Genomic DNA, 18,535 nt, shown 5'->3' on the forward strand with positions numbered 1-18,535 from the left:
ATATGCAAAGATTTTTCCTTCAAGATCTATTATCGAAAACAATCTACCGATAAGGTTCCAATTGCATAACATAACATTGCTAGATCGATAGTTGAGAATCGAAAAATAAAAAAATAATCGGTGCTTGAATAATCTGTTGAAACCAACACCTAGAGGCAATATAAAAACTGCTAATACAAACCTCTCCACTGTCATGGCTAACCCCAAACCGCAGATTCTCCTTTTCCTTGAAACGAGTGTTCTCTTGAACATGCTCCTTCAGCTTTTTGGCAAAACTGCTATCTGCCCCCTTAGGCAATGCACATTCCTCATCTAATAAAGGAAATAAACCCTGTCAGAGGTACATCAAGACGTCATTTTCAACATTTCCAGATAAGATTGGCAAACAGACATTTATAACAGCATATCCCGTCCACGATACACAAAACCACAGATAACATTTTTCAATATTGATATAATTTTAGCAAGATCCTCAAAAAATACATATGTAGCCAGCAATATCGTACCCACACTACAACAGACCAGCACGAAAGAAAACTGCCCTGCCTAGTTCACTAGCAAGCAGTCAGACAAAATTTATAACTTCCAGAGATACATCCTGTTGAGATAAATATAGACAGCATTCTAACAAGGTGACCCTGAAGGAAATGGAGAGCTTTTATTAGTAACTATGCATATTTCCCCAACAGCAAAGCTCTCACACTCTCACGATTTGCTCATCAATAGGTTAGCATGTCTATCTCAAACTGCCAAAACACAAACTATGCATGCAAGCGCTTACACCTACACCCTGCACGTGCACGCACATATCATGATTGATATGCTCTAACATCCTCAGATCCTGTTGTGTTGCACTGATCTTATGATCAAGTATATACCCCAAAGGGGAGAAATAATATTCCTTGACAGACTCTATTCTATAACTCTTCATTGAAGATTGATGATCGTCCAGTTAATTATGAATGGAGCGCCAAAATGCCTCGTCCCGCAACGGATTGGTATCCTCTTTGGTGGGTGACAAGGTTAAAAACTCGGATTCAACTTCCTAACTCGTGATAGTTAATCAATACATCATACCAGCTCTTACACTCATCATCTAGAGAGCAGTCACGGAGGACAGGTGACAGATTTTGAGACACCTTCCCTTCAAATGATACTTCCAACTGTTTTGCCTATATTGTCCCAGTATATCATAGTCACCATGAAACAATTTGCTGAAATGGTTTCAGAAACGTTTCAACATAACAAATTTAGGCTTCTCCTGAAATGCCACCTTTGTAGCGCACGTGCACCCCAGCACCCCCCCACACGCACACACTGTTAGAAATGACCCAACAGAGGGTACGCACAGCGGAAGACTGATAGAATTGCCCAGGAGCTCACACAGTGTGGTGTGGTGTGGGGTGTGGAATCACAAACTTCTTAACTTAATGGGCATAGATGTGCAAGCCAGTAAATAGACAATGGTCAGAGACAAATATAGAAGCAACTCTTTATATTTCCGTCCGTCCACAAAGTAGGATAGGATACAATACCAAAAGGTTCTCCTACTGGATGTCAATCACTTCTAGATCTCTGAGCCCACGTGCTCCACCTCGAGCACATGCTGCACAGAAGATATGGAATGAGGCCAAATGCCTCCTCTTTTATAGGCCCAAGGGGACCTCAAATGGACCGACCTGGTAGGGCCGACCCCTAGGGTCTGCTTGGGCCAACCAGTCTGCCCCCTCCCAGTCTGTAAACCGACCTGGTTGGGGGCTGTTCTACAGGCCCGCCTGGCCACGTGGCAGCCCGCCATAGGCCCAGGCACTCTGCCCACCTGCTGGCCCTGTTGCAGGCTCCATACAAGGCCCAAAGGCCCTGCCATGCAGGCACCTTTGGCCACTGCAGATCCCATCCTCTGTCAGGCTTCCAACAGCCCTGTTCTTCATCGAATAAGACTCCGTACAGCCCTGTACAGTGAGGCCATATGCTGCTGATGTCAGCGCGCCCTTCACAGGGCCCTGTTGCAGGCCGTATGCCTCCTCATTAGTTCGTCTTGCCAGGCCAGATCCCCGGCTTCATGCCCATGCCATCTTTCCTGCACAAGGTCTCCTTTGTGCTGCCCATGTAGCAGCCTAATCATGCCTCGGTCTACCTCCCCCATGCTCTCCTCATTTGGGGGCTTACAGATGGGGAGGTGACCATTCCAACACACACGCCTATGTATGTATATCTGTATGTGTTACATTTATAGCACTTGGAGGTTTTGAGGATGGTTGAAATTAACCTTGCTGTGAGAGAGAGAGAGAGAGAGAGAGAGAGAGAGAGAGAGAGAGAGCAGCAGCAGCAGCAGCAGCAGTTGGAAAGAGAGGCAGCAGAAAACAGCACATTCTAGGACTTTCACAGTCCTGATCCAAACATGCAGCCGAAAGACCTGAGTTTCAGGTGTTTCAGTGAGATAGTTCAAGGTTTCAGAACCCTGAACTGCATTTTCTGGTGACTATTGTTGGGACTTATGAAGCTCAAGGGATAATGTGTCCAAGGCGATTGTTCTCAATCCTAAATGACCATGCAACCAAAGGAGGTAACTATTGTTGGGACTTATGAAGCTCAAGGCGTAATGTGTCCAAGGCGATTGTTCCAAATCATAAATGGCCATGCAACCAAAGGAGATCAGCCACTTACATAGCAAATACCCATAGAGGAATATCGGGATCATAACCTCCGGAGAGCCAATCATTACACATCTACTTGTCACCCACAACCTCTCAAAGCTGCATGATCCAGACTGAGATATGACTCTCCAGATATAAGCTGATGGCTACACCAAGATTTGTGTGTGTTATCTTCAAGCTTCCATCTCTTATGGAGGCAACTCTTGGCACACTATTTAGTAGGTTGATAGTCATAAAAGTCCAGTAGTACAGATGTTAGTTGAGATACAATATAGGTGTGACTAACCAAAGCTTTACAAGACCCATAGGTCTATGAGCTAATAGACGCTGTTAGTCATTATACAAAAAGTTTCACTAACTATGCATGGTATTCCCATTTTGATTGGGCATCTGTGCACTTGCACGGCTGACTCGTTTTACTCTATTGTCTGTACAGTTTGTGGATTCAGAGTAGGGAACCACAGAGTGTGTGTGTGTGTGTGTGGGTGTGTGTGTGTTCTTGCTCTCATCAATGGGATGCCTCTTCTCCCACACCAGGACAAGCTTCCACTTCAGCTCCTGTCCTTCGAAATTGGGTGGGGATTTTGAAGAAGGGCATCCCCATATGTGATTCTGAAGAAAGGGACAATCTTATATCTTTCATGGACCATGAAGGCATGCAGCCCATGCAGGCAGAGGCTTTGCCTCTCTGATATCTTGTTCATATTTATACCTTTCTGTATATATCTCTTTCATGCATCAAACACTTAAGTGCTTTACATACAATGTACAGAGCCTCTGCAATGTCTCAAAGTGGACGCTTTTCTGGAATTATGTACATAAAATGCAGCCAGATGTTGTTTGTTTGCAAGAGCATAATCAGCACTCTAAGGCTGGGCATCATGATTACTTTGGCAGTTATGACATATATTATGCTGGTACCACTACCTACTCAGGTGTATGCATAATGGTCAGACATGAGCTGGAGCCTCAGTTGGCCTCCAATGACAGCAGTGGCAGATGGATGGTCATACAATGTAATGTCAATGGTGATATTCTTGAGTTTGCATCAGTTTATGCCTCCCAGACCTCTGCCATGAGGGCTTCTTTATGGGATTCTTTAAGCAAATATCCATGGAGATCTAATGCATTTATCTGTGGAGATTTTAACAATTCTCCTCTACCGAGAGATAACACCACTTCAAGATCTCATATGCTATCATCGGAAAGGCAGAAATGGGACAGCATGCTTCTTTCTGTGCAGGCTGAAGATTTATGGCTGCTGCTCCAAGGGTCAGTGCTTGGATATACTTTTCATCATAATGCATTTACTACGTACTGGGCAAGGCTTGATAGATGGTATTTGTTTTACCCACAACAATATGCAGATTTTAGCCCTCATCTCCTCATAGATTTCTCATTGGGCTTGTCAGATCATGCCCCATTATGAATGAATCTGCAACTTGGTATGCCACTGGATGATTTGCCACCTCTTTCCAGTAGATTACTGCATGTAAATCAGGCTTATCTCCGACATCAATATTTCCAGCAAATGATCAGACTTGCAATTCATCCCTTGCCTTTGCATGCCCAGGAGGACATGGATTATGCTTGGGACAGTTTCGTCTCTCATATACAGAATGTCATTAGGGAGTATGGAAACTGGCATATGACTAAATGGAGGAAAGAGGTTAAATGGGCAAAAAGGACAGCACAACAATTGACTGAATTTTCACATTTCAGACCTCTCTCTGAATCAGAAAATGATTCCCTTTCACATGCTCGGATCAAACTGAATGATAATGATCAGAGGAAATTGCACAAATGGCAGATCAGAGCAACAATGAAGCCTCTCATGGATAAGGGCTGCTCATCAAAAGCCTTCTTCCAGGGCCTGCATGCTACTCGAAAGAAAAACTCATGTCTAAGGGTAAGGAAGATAGATGGCTCTTGGACGCACTCTTTCTCTGATCTCCAAGATGAATGCCAAAATTATTTCCAGCAATTGTTCTCTGCTCCTGGTTCCCCATCAAATCAAGTGACTGATGCAAGGATTGAATTTCTTCAATATGTTTTTGAGATAGTGGAACTAGATGATGCACATTGGAGAGACCTTTTACTGACACAGAACTTGATAATGCATTGTCCCACCTCAGCAAACACAAGTCCCCTGGTTGGGATGGTCTTACGGTGGAATTTTATATTTCTTTTTGGGATGATCTGAAAGATGTCCTTTTGCAAATGATCAATGTTTCCTGGCAAGAAAATCATTTGCTGCCCCTTTGGAAGCATGGCATAATCAAACTTGTGCCCAAAAAAGATCTGTGTGATCATATGTCAGATTGGAGGCCTATTACTTTGATGCCTGTAGTTTACAAACTCATTGCCAAAATGATTGTGTATAGGCTTCACGGGATATTGAATGCGGGCCTTCATCCTCATCAGTATGGGTTTGTGCCGCAAAGACAAATCCATGACAATATCTCAAATGCATTGACTGCAATTGAATATGCTAAGTACTTGCATCAAGATGTGCTCATATTGCAGGTAGACATTGCTAAGGCATTTGACACTCTTCAATGGGATTTTATCTCTCAAATCATGACAAAGTTGGGCTTTGGTCCCAAGATAGCAAATGCCGTTTATTGGCTTTATTCTGGCTCTAGTTCTCAGTGCATTCTTGGGGGTCATCTATCTCGGTCATGGACATTGGGGAGATCAGTTAGACAGGGCTGCCCTCTTAGTGCTCTCTTCTATGCTATTGCGACCCATCCCCTCTTGATGTATCTTGATCTTCTTACAAACACAGGACAGATGACTGGTCTTAAAATCCCTGGGGCTGCATCTTTTTTGGCACAAGCATATGCTGATGATTCCTTCTTTATGCCACAAAATTCTCGCCGGGAAGTTCACATGCTTATGACCACCCTATCATTGTATGGATTAGCAGCGGGATTGCATGTCAATTTTGATAAATCTAAATTGCTTCCTCTGAAACAATGTGACTGGCATTCTATTCTCTGGCCAAGTCAGGTGGTGCATTCCAAAGATGTAGTCAGGCATTTGGGATATCCTATAAAATGGCATATCACCAGGAAGCAGCAGTTAAAATGGATCTTCCAAAGACTTCAACATAAATTGGAATTTTGGAAAATTTCTACCTGGCCACTTCATGTCAAGCTCAAAATAGTACAATCCATTGTAATGTCCTATGTTCAGTTCTTTTTGCCTTTGTTACATTGGTCCCCCAAAGATATTTCAGCTTTTATGTCTCAAGCTATGGAGCTGTTATGGAGGACAAAAAATGCTGTGAAAGCATCGAGACTGATGAAGATGGAAATGGTGTGCTCTCCTAGGATGCATGGTGGACTTAATGTTCTCAATATAAGATATCATGTACTTGCAAGGAAGGCGACTATGCTCCATACTTTTTTCCGTCAACAACAGCCATGGACTTGTATGATAGCATCCATGTGTGTCAACATGAGGACATCGGCATATGGCCATTGGACTACTGATCATTGGGAGGTTGTCATTGGGAGATTTGAAGGGAAGATACCTGGCTGTCCTTTCTCTACTGCTCTGATACTTGACTGGAAACAAGTACTTTCTAAGGTCAAATGGGCTCCCGATAACTAAACTCGATGAGGAAAGAAAGTATTCATTGGAGTGCCATCTTTGACATTCCACTTTCTTTACAGGAACCTATTCGGGCATATAATCTCTTGAAATTGGGAATTTGATACATAAATGATGTGGTAGATGATCAGATCTATGTCCTATCTTTTCCTCAGGCCACTGCTTCCTATGCATTGGGAATGCATCATAGGCTGATATGGAAGAAAATTGCTGATTTGTTACATCCTCTTCTCCCTGTTCCTCCTGTGGCTGGCACAGACAGGCTTATGGATTGGCAATTGCAACCCTCTACTACATGCTCTCATCCTGTTCCTCTGCCTCTCTTGACCTCCATCAAAGCCTACAGACTTCTTCAGCTTGCTCCATGGATTCAGCAATATGCTAATACTCTGTGGCATATCAGGAAGCCCCTTTCATGGTGGCGGAAGAATCTCCGGATATTATGGAAGTGTAAAATGCCTTTGAAACAAAGACTTTTTCTTTGGAGATGCATGACCGGCACTTTGTCAGTGGGAATCACACTTGCAAAATGTCACATTGCACCATCCACATGTTTACGATGTCGAGCTCCTTCAGAGACTGTCCCTCATTTGCTTTGGCACTGCCCGTGTTCTAGGAACCTCCTTGGAAGAATTTCAGCTCATCTTCGACTCCGTTTCCCAAGCCACAGATTTGGGAAACATTTTTGGTTATTTGGAAGATATATGAGGTCCTTGTCACATTATTCACTATTTCTCTCATGGGTCAGATTTTGGGCTCTTTGGACAATCTGGAATGAGCATAATTTGGCATACTTGGGTCGCCAGATTCATAAGTCATATGAATCTTTCCGAGCCTCATTGCGGCAATCCTTATATGATGCCTGCCATGAGGGTGACATCCATGCTTCTTGCATAGAGCTTTTCTTTTTATGTTTCTGATCTTTCGGATACTCTCTATTTTGGAGACTTCCCATCTTGTAAATTTATGAGGATATAAATACACTGGATTTTACTTTTAAAAAAAGTGTGTGTGTGTTCTTGCAGATTTCTAAGAGACATCGCTCTTAGATTGTCTTTGTGCCCATGATCAAAATTACCCTGCATAGCTGTTATACACTGCTATCTTTTGACTTTGTGGCTGCATGCCCTCTCTTAAAGGGCTGCTTTCTGCAATACAAATACAACTAGATTTCATCAAAAAAAATTGTGTGTGTGTGTAGGCTATAGCTTTGGTCTATACTTTCTCATCTACTTCTAAAAGCTGTTCTGTTACTTTCACATTATAAGTTTCACAACTATGCGTGACACACCTATTTTAAATGAGCACAATGAGGTAAGTTTCTAATAGTGCAGTTGCACAACTGATATTTTCGACTTTACTATTGGTACAATTTCTGGATTCAGAGCAGGGATTACAATGTGCATGCACGCATGTGCATGTCTGTGTGTGTTTGTGTTCCCTTCTTTCTTTGGCTTACTCAACAACACGAGGTTGCTATTTGGAGAGCATCCCCATCAAGAAGACCTCATAGATGACGAAGCTCCCAACAAACACCCTGAAGGGCAGAGATAATGTGATCCCCAATCAGAGCCTAAGAGGTTTACGGTGAAAGGCTCCAAAGAATATATGACTATCTTATTATAACACCCTTAACAAGGTTAGCCTCAGCTAACCTGGAGGTATGACATTATCTATTTCCTCCAGCTACTTGCAAGACAAACATAAGTTAGAATACAAACACAACAACACACATGGTCTAGACTAGTTCTTTACCACCCAACGGTAGATCACTTCCGCGTTAGAGGCTAATCGACCCCGGACCCCTGTACTCCCAAGTAAGTTTATGTATCCCATACCACATAGTCCTAGCTGCGCACGTATTCCTTTTAGGCAAACACTCGCCTAGAGGGGCTCCACCTTTTAGACAAAGGCCCTTCACCTAAGATTGCCCCAAGTAAGCCAAGCCTCACAGTTATACTGGTCTAGGATGTCCTGGGAGTACCCTAGCTGTATCAAAGGTACCTCATGTCCTACATGTCCCACGGTTAGCATGCGTGACCCTTGGTTAACCCCTGACCTCCATAACACTTCTTGTAATTAGCCTTTGAATTTTGAAATCACCCCTCTCTCTCTCTCTCTCTCTCTCTCTCTCTCTCTCTCTCTCTCCATTACATAACAATGCATTTTAAGTTACACAAAGTCAACGAGGAAGAAAGCACCAACTAAGGGAGTTTACTATTACACGAAGGAAAGAAACAAATGATCTTTATCTATACATATTTAAGTAAGTGATGCAAATGGGTGGTGGATCATTGTGATGGGCTTGAAATAGGTCATATCATAAAAACATTCTTCAAAAATATGAGGCTTCGTTTGCAAAGCATTTTTTTATTCTCACCATACATTTCCAATCCCAACAATGTTGATTTGTGTTGGGACTATGCCATTTATTCTTTGAATGTGAAGTATTCCATATAAAATTATGAACCATCTACGAAGATAGAGGAGCCATGTTATGTCTAAACGCAGACATGACATTTTCTTCCCTTATTCGGAGAAGGACTAACACATAAACTCTCAGAATTGGCTCTGAAAAGAATTAAACTGTTGTCCTCTTTCGAGCAGTCCTTCCACTTAATCTTCAACTTTGGAACAATCCTATTTCTAAGGATTTGGTCCCTATAAACTCGAAGACAGCCTGGTTTATGGGGCACCTAAGTGGTTAGATCCTCAAGTTGCCAATTTTACCTTCAAAGACTAAATTAAATCCTACACCCAACTTCTCTTTCAGTCTACTGATATAAAAGACTAGATGTACCCGAATACCATCACGTAAACACTTGTTGTTGGAGGTCAACATCTCCTGATGTCACGGTAGTGAGAAAGGTCCTTGCTTGTGGGTGTGCCCGCCCAGTGAGAGGTTAGGGTAGGCTGACTGAGGGCCTTGTTGAGGGTGTGCGCCCCCCCCCGAGCGTAGAGTAGGGTAGGTTGGTTGCCACTTGTCTGCGCATGGTTGAAGGCACGTGTGGCTGCTCCTAGACCTGGAGATTTGCCATGTGGAGCCTTTTCTGAGGCTGAGGTGGGCCGACCTGATAGTCAGCCACTAGCCCTGCAGGTCAGGTAGTATAGGGCAAGAGGGAGCCCTTTCAGGGTGGCAGTCCCTCACAGGGCTGCTGGCAATGGCAGTCTTGTCGGCCCGTAGGTGGAGGGCAAGAGGCCCCCAGAGGCCTGCCTTGTGGCCCCTTGTGTAGGACTGAGGTGGTCTGCCCACACAGCTGATGGGTCGGCCTAGAGAACCCTCAGTCGTCAGGCTGTGTTGAGGAGGGGAGCAGCCCCTCCTTATAGGGCTGTGGAGCAGCCCTTGTGGGCTAGAGGTGGGTCGGCCCACCTGGCTAGTAGGCCCCTAGAGCAGGGGGTCGGCCCCCATGCTTACTAGAGAGGGGGAGGCATCCTATATATAGGGGCCCCCCTTCCCTCAGTGTTGGTATCTCATTGTGGAGCACGGTTGCCTATCTATTCAGCAGGATTTTACCCACCGGACAGGGATTTTGACCTGAGATCACTTGCAGTTCTCTCATGTCTCTCTTTCCATTCCAGTTTTGTGTGTATGAGGTTTGCACGCACAGAGAGATGGTTTGAGTGACTGGGGCTCCACATGGATAGACTCCCTCCCTTCCAGTACAATATGGACGCTCCGTTTTCTCCCCTCTAGTCACACGAGGTCAACCCAGTAATCCGTGAGGATCTCTTACAGCTACACACATTCCGGACCTGGTTGGGACCGCACGAGCTTCCAGTGAAGCTCAACTTCTACAGGGATCATTGCTTGCATATCACAGAGGAGAGTTTCATCGACCCGCCACGATACACGCAGATGCACTTACCCCCCTCACTGAGGATCTCTATTGGACAGTTTCATGTCTCTTCGCACAGACTTCGTATCGAGAGCGGTAGAGCAAAGGGCCTACGCAGGGAGAGGCGCATATGCACATTATGTGACACACAGGAGGTTGAGATGGAGGAGCACTTCATCTTCAAGTGTCCTGTTTACTATGAGATCCGTGGGCATTTCTATTGCCTCTTCAGAGATAACTCTGGGGTTTTGTTCCTTTTCCTCTCCTATCCAAACCAAAGATGCTAGCCAGCCTTCATTCATGAGACAATCAGGCACCGTAAGAGGCTTCTTTGATCACGGAGACAAGAGCAGACTTCTTCCTTGGCAGGTCCATCTCAGAGCTCTATCACGGAGTTATTCCTGCCAGATCACACAGACCCCCACGATACGAGGCCTCAACATGATCGTGACCCAGAGCTAGTGACTCGATAGCTCAGACAAAGGATTGACGCACAAATTAACCTCGGGGATATCCCCTCTTCTCTATTCAGAGTCGGGAGCCCGGCCGACAAGGGTTATTGTAGCCCTTGTTAGGCGCAGAGCTATTACCAGGAGACGTCACAGGGCCACACCCGTGAGCAGCCGACAACACACTCTATCGCTGATTTCATGCCTCCATTGACCCCACCCACCATGATGTCCTGATGTTGGTGATGATGATGATGTTGGGGAGGATTTTGATATTGATATGTAGTCCACCACTGACATGACTATGTTGTACTGTTGTGCATAGTACTATCATTTTGCATTTTTGGCACTCTACATTGGTGTCGATGCTCATTTAGTAGCCTCACCCTCACAGTTCGTTTGTACCAAAATTTTCACAGTCTCATAGACCCATCAGTCTTCCGAAGACTTTAATAAACTCTCTCTCTCTCTCTCTCTCTTCAGTACAGCATGGACACCCTCTGAATCAATCCCACGAGATGAGATCAACCATATCATACGGCTAGATCTCCTTCAGCTCCATACGTCTCGACGGGAGACCAGGAGCTCCCCACCAAGTCCCAGTTCTACCACGACCACTTTCTAGAGGACAGAGGAGTCTCGCATACACTGAGAATTGCCATTCGACAAATCAGTGTTTCATCTCATCAGTTGAGGGTTGAGAAGGGGAGAGCAGCAAGCATACCCAGGGAGCAACGACTATGTATGCTTTGCACACTAGGAGTGGCTGAGACAGAGGAGCGTTTCCTATATGTCTGCCCAGCCTATTATGAGATCAAGGGATGATGCCATTGCCTCTACCAAGAGGGGAGCGGCTTTGGTCCACTCTTACGATTGATCCACTTCCAAGATCAGGTTTGCATTGGGCTATATTTACTTGAAATGCGCTGACACAAGGAGACCCTACTACGACAAATCAGAGAGCAGCAGGAGGCGATCAGGCCACAGGACATTGAGGTTGACAGAGCACAGCATCATGTCACAGACTTCTATGCATTTGAGTCAGACCCAGGACACATCGAGATGGAGGTGGAGGAGATAGCTGACATGCGGGCACCACAACATGACGCAACCCGACAAATGCAGATCCAAGACATTTTCACCAGTCACAAGCGAGCTACCATGGTGCCGGGCTTTGGCTTCTAAGCCTGAGTCTCACATCTCAGCATGCTACATCTCTTAGATAGTCAGATAGTTGCTAGTTGCTGGTCTCCGGGTTATATATCAGTTTTTCAGATTATCAGTTTAGCAGTCTTAACACCCAGCACAAGGGCCTTAGTACGCCCTTTGCTCCAGCCCACTGAGGCTTGTATGAGATCATCCTTTTGGTGTACTTTGTACCTTGTCCCATAGGCCCATGAGCTCTTCCGCAAACGTTAATACATCTCTCTCTCTCTCTCTCTCTCTCTCTCTCTCTCTCTCTCTCTCTCTCTTAGAGTAGGAGATACTCCTATGGCAGATGCAAATGCTTTGTTCAACAAAATGGGTGTGAACCTGACATGTGAGACAGCTTGGAGAGTTGGCAAACCCGATGCACCCACAAGGCCACTTGTGATGAAGCTCCAAACAGCCATGGATAGGAAGACCCTCATGAGCACAAGGGTGACCTTGAAAGGAACCTGGGTCTACGTGGATGATGACCTCACCCTCCTACAGCGAGAACACCGGAGGGAAGGTATGGTACACGTCATGGCAGTGAAAGAAGCAGGGAAATGGGCTGCATACACAGGTGGTACGGTGATCATCCGAGAGAGGAGATCAAGACCAAGGGGAGAAGGAAGAAAAGGAAGAGAAAGAAGAGGGTGAATTATGATGGTGTCGGGCCAAGGGGACACAAGTGGACTGAGAAATGCAATGTGGAATTGCAATGGCACACTCTGGTCTGATCCGGGTGGTTTCTCGGAGACATACACTGACAGAGACATGGTCTTCTATACTGAGACACATGAGAGCCCCGAGAGAGGACTACCCACTGTGACAGGATATACATGGAAGTCATCTCATAGGAAGGAGACGAGGAGAGACACAGGGGTGCGGGGTTCCGGGGGAGTGGCTATCCTCTTTACATCACACATGAGAGCTTTCATATTGGTGGCACGGAGAGAGGAGCATGCGTGACACATGTGGATACGAGTCCAACTACCAAACGCACGACCGATTCTCAAAGCAGTGTGTTATTTCCCCCCAGATACTTCATCCTATGCACGTGAGATCGCCACAAAAGGGCACAGCCCGTATGAGTCGATTTAGGATGATATCACTAAATTCTCCAGGCAAGGGGACATCATCCTTCTTGGTGACTTCAATGCACGCACAGGGAACAGGCAAGTGGGCCTACTAGACTTTGCATCGGATTCCCTCTTAGTACCACAACTAGATGCAGCTGAGCTCGGGATAGTGAGACACTCTGCAGATGCACCACAGGTGAAAGAGAATGGACAACATCTACTTGAGCTAGGGACTGCTCATGATTTCATCATTTACAATGGTTTACAGAGATGGCCATCATCCGGTGGTCTCACTTGTTTCCCACATGGCGGAGGGACAAGCACACTGGACTACCTATTGGGTCCCTTGGCCTTTACCTCACGGATATACAACGTTATTGTGCCCCCTCCCCCACTCGATGCTGATCACTCGTCCTTAGCCTTTTGTATCTCTACCACTATGCCAATCACAAGGAGGGTCCCCCCCACGCCCACTCGTGTACAAGGGTTCACTTTGATCGTGCCCTGGACCCCATCTAAGTGAGCAACCTGGCGAAGGGACTTCCAGCCCTACTACTTAGAGATGTTGTAGACCTCGCCCACGCCTCAAACACCCTTGCCACAGTAGTCATGGACGCAACCATCAGGTCTTTCCCCACAACTCGATCTGGACGTGCCTCACTAGGGAAGATGCCATAGAATCCTAGGTATGATGGTGAGTGCAGAGAGATGAGAGCTCACCTCACACGTGAGCGAGCCCTTGACATCACTCGAGGCACAATGGATCTCACGACGACTGACACGCCGTAAGCGACGGGCCTTCCTCACCCACAGAATGGACGAGGTGATCAATTCATTTCAAGGAGGGAATCCCACCATTGGCTGGGGGCTTCTATCGGAGGGGAAGCCACCTATACCCATCACAGACCCGTGTGTTTGGCACACTTATGCATGCTCTCTTTATGATGTCCCCATGCAGGCACCACCTGATATGTCCACTATGCCCACCACCCCACCATGCCCCTTCCTCCCATCATCTCTCTACCTCTCTCTACACCCCCACCTCCTCCACCCCCCTTCTCGCACCATCTCTCTACCTCTCTTCATCCCCCTTTCTCCATCCACTCCACCTATTAGGGGAGAGTTGGGGTCTCCAAAGGGCCCCCAATTAGTGTTTCCTAATTTTAAGGGATTAGTGAAGTATTTGAGGTGTACCAATGCGAGTGCTAAGGAGAGGAAGATTGAAAGGGTGACTATCATGCTTATGAATAGGGCACTTGATAAATCAATAACAAAAGTAGACCCAAAGAATTTCAAGGTACAATCAAAGAAGCACATATGGTGGTTAGGTGCATTTGAGGTAAGCATGATTTTTTATTTATGTTGAGTTTTAATCTTGATTATATTTAGTTGATGTTGAACTTAAATAGAGGCTATTTTTTTAATTGTAGGTAAAGATAGAGGACCACCAAACTCTATTTTGGGTGTTTCATCATACAAGAATACCTACAGTTATAAAAAACCTAGTTCAAGGATGTCAACTTCATGTCGAAGGCAAGGGAGACTTTCAAGTTGATTGGCATATGAAATATGGGGACCTGAAAATCCTCAAGTGCATGTTCAACATAAGTAAAGGAGGTAATTCAAAATCCCCATGCCTTTATTGCAAGAATCCATCCCATGTGATGTCCTACACATATTTGGGTGCAGTTTTCACAGGGGCCAGTTTTCACGATGACCCACGCAGCCAAAGCATGACTCACACGAGGGCACGATGCTTTGGCCCGACTAGAGCGACAGTGCTTCCAGGCGCACTTCCAAGATCCACCAATGAAGTGTTGGCTTTTCGACACTCAAATGAGACCGACTGCCATGTATGCGGCACCTTTTTGGGGGTGTGATATTTCAGTAGCAGAATGGAGGAGATTTGAGCGGCTACAGGTGATTATGAGCTCTAGGATGATTCGGAGTAAGCCCTCGGTCCCCCATTAGATAGTACAGGCAGAGTTTGCCATGACCCCTTTCCAAGTTGATGCTATTTTTCAGACAGTGACTTTCCTGCACAAAGTTTGGGACCTACCTTGCAAGAGACTTCCAAGGCTAGCACTAGAGTCCTCCATACGACTAGCAGAGAGGAGGGTAGGTATAGCATGGTTTGCACGCATCACCGCATGGTTTTCCAGTCACGGCATTCAGATGGATCGGCTTCCCCTGTTTCAGTATAGCATGGATGCACCGCCCGAGTTGATTCCACGAGATGAGATTAACCGCATCATACGGTTAGATCTCCTCCAGCTCCACACATCTCGCACTTGGGGGGGGGGGGGGGGGGGGGACCGGAGTTCCCCACCAAGACCCAACTCTACTATGACCACTTTCAGAGAGTACCGGAGGATGGACTCATCATCAGACCTAAGTATCTCAAGGACAAAGAAGTCTCACACGCAGTAAGGATTGCCATTGGGCAAATGCGGGTCTCGTCCCATCAGCTGAGAATCGAGGCAAGGAAAGCTTCACGCATACCCAAAGAGCAACGGACTTGCAGTTTGTACACGATGGGGGCAGTCGAGACAGAAGAGCACTTTCGATGTGTCTGTCAAGCCTACTATGAGCTATGAGGACGCTACCACTACCTTTTTTGGGAGGGGCACAGCTTTGGCCTACTCTCACGACTAATCCACTTCCAAGACCAGGTATGTATTGGGTTCTACCTGATGGAGATGCGACGACACAAGGAGACACTACTACGACATATCAAAGAGCAACAAGATGGGACCACCACACCACAGCGTACTGAGGTAGACCGAGCGCAGAGACAGGTCACGGATTTCTATGCATTTGACTTAGCTCCAGGGCACTCTCGGACAGAGGAGGAGGAGCTAGCCGACATGAGAGATATATGGATCAGTGGAGAGAGCCGACACAGCACTACTAGACGAGGGAGACCAAGACCGTGTACACGGCGTGACAGGCGACCAGAGCACACACGATCGAGGTTCGACCTATTTCAGCTCTCCTTGGGGGAGATCGACTGAGGCGAGGCGTCACCCTTGACATAGCCCATCCAAAAGATCGAGGAGACCACACCCTCCACCACCATAGGAGACAACCCGATAGATGCAGATACGTGAGCTCTTTCCATCTCATCAGAGAGCCACCATGGAGCCTGAATACGTGGAGCTGTTTCATGTACTTGGGACTCTCGCTCTGAGCACTTAATAATTTCATGCCACCCTCATGCTATTTTGCTACTTTTTGCTATTTTGTACTAGTATATCATTTTAGTACTTAGCAAGGACCTTAGTGAGCCCTTTGCCTTGACCCACAGTGGTCCGTATGAGTTACCTGGTTTCGTACTTTGTCCCATAGGCCCGCGAGGCCTCCTACGAACGTTAATATATCTTTCTTTCTTTCTTTCTTTCTTTCTCCATTTCCATTTAGATCCGCTGCAGTTCTCACATGTATCAGAGACACCATTGGCTAGAGACCTTTGGCTAGAGACCTGAGGTGTGGATGGAGTGTTGAGCCAACAACCTGAGAGGAGGTTTTAGGGCTGCTGTTCGGAGGTGTTTGTGAGGAGGAGTGTGCAGAGGTGTGGACCGTACGGGTGTCAACGAAGGCGTGAATTTGAAGGGCGTTTTCACCTTTGAAAGGAGGAGTTCTCGAGGGTCGGGACAGCAAAGTCTGAAGGTTCTTAAGGCCCTCAACCTCTTCATCAAATCCTTGAGTCCTCTCCTCTCCTTTCTTCTCGAGGGTCGGACAGCGAAGTCTAAAGGTACTTAAGGCTCTCAGCCTCTCATCAAATCCTTGAGTCCTCTCCTCTCCTTTCTTCCTTCAGGGCTGCTATTCGGAGGTGTTTGTGAGGTGGAGTGTGCAGAGGTGTGGACCGTATGGTTGTCAACGAAGGCGTGAATTAGAAGGGTGTTTTCACATTTGAAACGACGAGTTCTCGAGGGTCGGGATAGCTAAGTCTGACGGTACTTAAGGCCCTCAGCCTCTTCATCAAATCCTTGAGTCATCTCCTCTCCTTTCTTCCGTAATAACTGCCCTTCTCTACCTCCCACCACTCTCTCTGCCAGATCAATTTCCTCTTCATACCGACATGTTTACCTTGCCCGAGATGGCAGAGAGCAAGGCCAAAATTGCAGTTTTGCCCACCTTCCCGATCGACTGCCAATTGGATGGCCTCAATTACGGTGTTTGGCGGTTCATGATGGAGTCTGTGCTAGAGTCATATGATCTAGCAAACTTCATACTAGTGGGAGCTAACAGGCTCGATCGATCCCTTTGCGGCCAATCAAGGGATCCTACAGCTGAAGGAGACTGAGAACTTGGCTCCGTTGTGGGACTGTGTCAATGCCAAGGTAAGGGCATTTATATTTCTTTGATGTACACCTCAGGTGATTAATCATGTGAAGCATATAACAGCGGCCAAGAGTATCTGGGAGCACTTGGCATCCTTGCACCATCGAGCCTCTCCCATGAAGAGGGTTTCCCTAGAAGTCCAGATGAGATTGTCGGATCCCAAGAAGTCTTCATCAATGCGAGAGCACATCAACAAGCTACAGGAACTGCAGGAGATCCTCCTCGCGGGGAAGCAAATATCTTCCGAGGACATGGCCATATCAATATTGTCCCACCTCTCAGTATGGTGCATTCTATTTGTCCTTGATAACCAGTGGAAGGATTAATATGTTGACCTGGGAGGAATTGCTCCTGATGGCATAGTTACCAGGGAACGGCGTTCCGACATCCGGATCATCTGGAACACCGTTCTAGGTAGCAAGCCGAAACCAGAACGGCCCTCGAACGTCAAAAAAAAAAAGGAAAAATTTTGCTCTTTGAAAGTTTCAAATGGGTATTTTAGAGCTTGTATATAAAGTTTAAAACTGTAAAATGTTACTTTCTTTCATTTTCTAACATAGTTTTAAGCCATATGATGACGTGTCCTGTATGACATGGCGTTCCGGTTTTCATTCCCCCTTCCCAGAACGTTCCCGTTCTGACACCCGAATTTCCGAAACGTTCCCGTTCCCTGGAAACTATGCCCGATGGTCCTTGATCAGGAGAGATTTGTAGATCGTACCAATGAGAGTCAGCCTGAGGCTTTGGCTACTAAGCAGAAAGGACGAAGGAAGTTGACAGTTGAGGAATGGGAAGTACTGAAGGTGTCATGTACATGTAACCAATGTGGCCAGAAAGGTCACTACTGGCGGCAATGTCCTCAAAGGAACAGTGAGGAGACTAGTAACCAGCAGGACGCATCTGCGGCCGCCATGTCGTGGCAGCAGTGTCCTCAAAGGAACAGTGAGGAGACTAGTAACCAGCAGGACGCGTCTACGGCCGCCATGTCATTTATTCCAACCTTCTAGTAGCACGCGGCAGGATGCACTACCAGCAACAGGCTTCCTGGATCCAGATGGAGGATTGCTTGCTTGTTAGTGGCACAGGTACCTACCAAACACGTGCAGTGGCGAAGCAGTTTTTCATCGAGGCAAGCTTTTAGGCAAGACCTTGAGCCATGAAGAGTTGTTTCGACTAACTCACGTGGCCGTATGTTACCCATATGTAATTTGTTTGGACGTCATGATCTAGTAGATCCAGGGGGTTCCCTTGTGTTCTATTGCAGCCATTGGAAGATGAGCTGCTGGAGATCCAGATGGGTCAACAAATTGCCAATGCGGGAATCTAGACACAGTTGATTAATCCTTGTGAGCTATTAGATGTCC

At 46.3% G+C, this 18,535-nt stretch overlaps 1 protein-coding gene across 2 annotated transcripts in view; it reads right to left on the reverse strand.

Moving 5' to 3' along the window:
- LOC147894104 (myosin-1-like) overlaps window positions 1-18,535 on the reverse strand; it is an 89,023-nt gene that overhangs the window by 18,041 nt on the left and 52,447 nt on the right. For both annotated transcript variants that reach the window (XM_087385072.1, XM_087385071.1), the window contains exon 16: window positions 182-331. In XM_087385072.1, coding sequence (XP_087241198.1) covers window positions 182-331 — 150 coding nt within the window. The remainder of the gene's footprint in view (window positions 1-181; window positions 332-18,535) is intronic.

Source organism: Dipteris shenzhenensis, chromosome 14 (genome assembly GCF_047967505.1).
Source record: "Dipteris shenzhenensis isolate YYH24624 ecotype China chromosome 14, Dip_SZ_1.0, whole genome shotgun sequence".
Taxonomy (NCBI): Eukaryota; Viridiplantae; Streptophyta; class Polypodiopsida; order Gleicheniales; family Dipteridaceae; genus Dipteris; species Dipteris shenzhenensis.